This window comes from Mandrillus leucophaeus, unplaced genomic scaffold (genome assembly GCF_000951045.1).
Source record: "Mandrillus leucophaeus isolate KB7577 unplaced genomic scaffold, Mleu.le_1.0 Scaffold154, whole genome shotgun sequence".
Taxonomy (NCBI): domain Eukaryota; kingdom Metazoa; phylum Chordata; class Mammalia; order Primates; family Cercopithecidae; genus Mandrillus; species Mandrillus leucophaeus.
The window spans coordinates 191,855-194,318 of record NW_012101521.1 but is presented as its reverse complement, the minus strand read 5'-3'; the positions used below and the strand labels follow the sequence as shown (position 1 = coordinate 194,318).

General features: G+C 54.1%; 1 protein-coding gene across 1 annotated transcript in view; it reads left to right on the top strand.

Moving 5' to 3' along the window:
- CRYBB3 (crystallin, beta B3) overlaps nt 1-2,464 on the top strand; it is a 20,424-nt gene that overhangs the window by 626 nt on the left and 17,334 nt on the right. Inside the window, exon 2 of the mRNA XM_011975362.1 lies at nt 1,334-1,428. Coding sequence (XP_011830752.1) covers nt 1,354-1,428 — 75 coding nt within the window. The 5' untranslated portion in view covers nt 1,334-1,353. The remainder of the gene's footprint in view (nt 1-1,333; nt 1,429-2,464) is intronic.

The window sequence follows — 2,464 nt, the reverse complement described above, 5'->3', positions numbered from 1 at the left end:
CAGCCCAACTGGGGGTGGAACAGGGGACCCTTGTCTGCAGTGGCCAGGGTCCAAGCCCCTGGACATGTGCTTAGGGCAGGGGACCTTCCAAAACAGCCCCTCCGAGGGAGGGGAGTGGGCACACGTGGTACCTGCCAAGTCCCCCGAGAGTCCCCTGTGAGCTGGACCAAGCCCTGTTTCCTGCTGAGGCTGGGACAGACAGAACAGACAGCCCGCAGGCTGTGCGTGGTTAGGCCCGTGTCCAGAGTATATGGGCTGTGCAGCTGGGCATGCTGGGTGGCCGTGCTGGGGTGGCCGTGGGTGGGTAACAGTTGGATGTGGGATGTAGATGTAGGTGCCTTGTGTACCACTGTGGATGTCTGAAATGGGCAGGGGTGTGTGTGTGTGTGTGTGTGTGAGAGAGAGAGAGAGAGAGAGAAACTGTCCTGTGAGCCCACGGGTGAAATACAACTGATAGTGACCATAGAAACTTTTGTGAGTGTGTGCGTGTATGTGTGTGTGTGCTGACAAACAGAACAGTCCTGTGTGTGTCCGTGGGTGCGACAATGATAAGCATGCTTCCATGTGACTGCAGCAGGGGCCTGTATTGCGTGTCACTGTCCCTGTAGCAATGAAGGAGAACTGTCGGTGTCTGGGTCTTGAAGTGGCTGGTACACAGTTGTATTCAATAAATGCTTAAGGAATGAGTAACCGAACGCAGGGAGACTGACCCAGATCAAGTATCCAAGGAGCTGGTCTTACAAGCGCTTTCTCTAGAGGTCTGTCTGTCCATCTCCCGACATTTGGGGTCTCCTGTGCCTCCTGGTCACCCAGCCCAGAGCCTGGCTCTGTGTAGGTGCTCATGGAATGTTTGGTGAACAAAGTAACCAGTGAACAAAAGAGTTCCTGGAGTTTGGAGGTGGGAGAGACCCCTGTAGAGGAAACCCCCTGAAGCCCACCCTTTAGCCAGGGTCTGGGGGTGGGACATCTGCAGAGAACTCTGGGAAACCTGGGTTTCGGGGAGCATCTGGATCGGGGGAAAATGGCACGGGCTTTGGAGCCAGGCCCGACCCAGGCCACTTCCTCTGTGTGCTTGAGGAAGTGGCCTCGCTCTGCTGAGCCTCAGAGTTCCCCTCTGTCCAATGGGGCTCCTGATCCCACTGTCTCAGTCCACGTGGCCCATGGTAGCTGCTCAATGGACGTTTGCTGAATGACTGAATGACCGAATGTCGATCCTAAGTTATGGCCATGCCCTGTGGGCAGCAAGGCTCTGTAGCTCATCCTGGACTCCAGTCACAGCAACACCTGGCTTTTCCCAGGTGGATCCAATGACCCATTTTCCTTTGATTTGAAGCCAGAGGTATTCCTGGGGAGATGGCGGAACAGCATGGAGCACCTGAGCAGGCTGCAGCTGGCAAGAGCCATGGAGGCCTTGGGGGCAGCTACAAGGTACTGGGCAGGGAGGGGGTGAGAGGGCTGCTCCTGGGCCTCTGGGTCATCTTCCCAGCCAAGCAGCACCTCTGTAGAAAGGAAGAGCCATCCTTCCAACCACCCAGGCCAAGACAAAACGCTCTGGGTGGGTCCTCTGACTGCCACCCTCCTGTTAGAAACTTGCTTCATGACTTTGCCGCATCCCCCCTCGTCTGCAAAACGGAAATGGTCACCCACATCCTGCCTGTGTCAATGGATCAGAGAGGCTCGGGAGTTTCTGGAAACACGGCTCTGAGCTCTGACTCTCTTGTCTGACCTCAGCCTGGTGTCTTGCCCTCTCTGGGGAAAAGGGCACAGGTTTTGGAGGTTCTCTGGACCTCAACAGCCCCATCTTTGAAATGTGGATGGTGCCCAGACATCGTGCCCAGAGTTGGTGTATAGGCTAAAAGAAATGAGTGAAGCCAGCTAGCAGAGGGAGGCGCCCTAGAAATCTGAGAGAAGGTTTGAATATGTTGGCTCTGCCCTTTCCAAACCATCTCCGGGGGCTTTTTGGGAAACTATTTCAGACAGAGTCTAAGGATGGGTCGAATCCCAGTGCCTCCTCTTAACTTGCTGTGCAGCCCGAGGCAAGTATCTTACCCTTTCTGAGCTTCTTTGATCCCTTCTGTAAAATGACTAGAACAGTTGTTCCCTGGGGATCTTCTACAAAGTCAGCTTGTGTTTCCAGGCGGGTGAGAGAGGCAAAACCTTGGTCTGCCTTTGCAGCCCCTCTCCGCCTAGGCTTGGGGCGGGCAGAGGTCTTTCCAGAGATTGCAAACAGGTGTTTCATTTTTTAAAGGGGGAAATTTCACGTTAAGGAAAATACAGATTTCTGAATTTTTCTCTTGAAAAAATTGGAACTGGGACCTCATTCCCTCATTACCAGAAGCAGCTTCATTTCCCCACCAACCTCTCGGGTTATTTCAGTCCGCTGGGCTCCCTACCTGGCTCCTGCCGGACGTTAGAGTTACAATCCCTAGTTTAATTGATCTCACTGAAGTTCCTGAACGCGTTT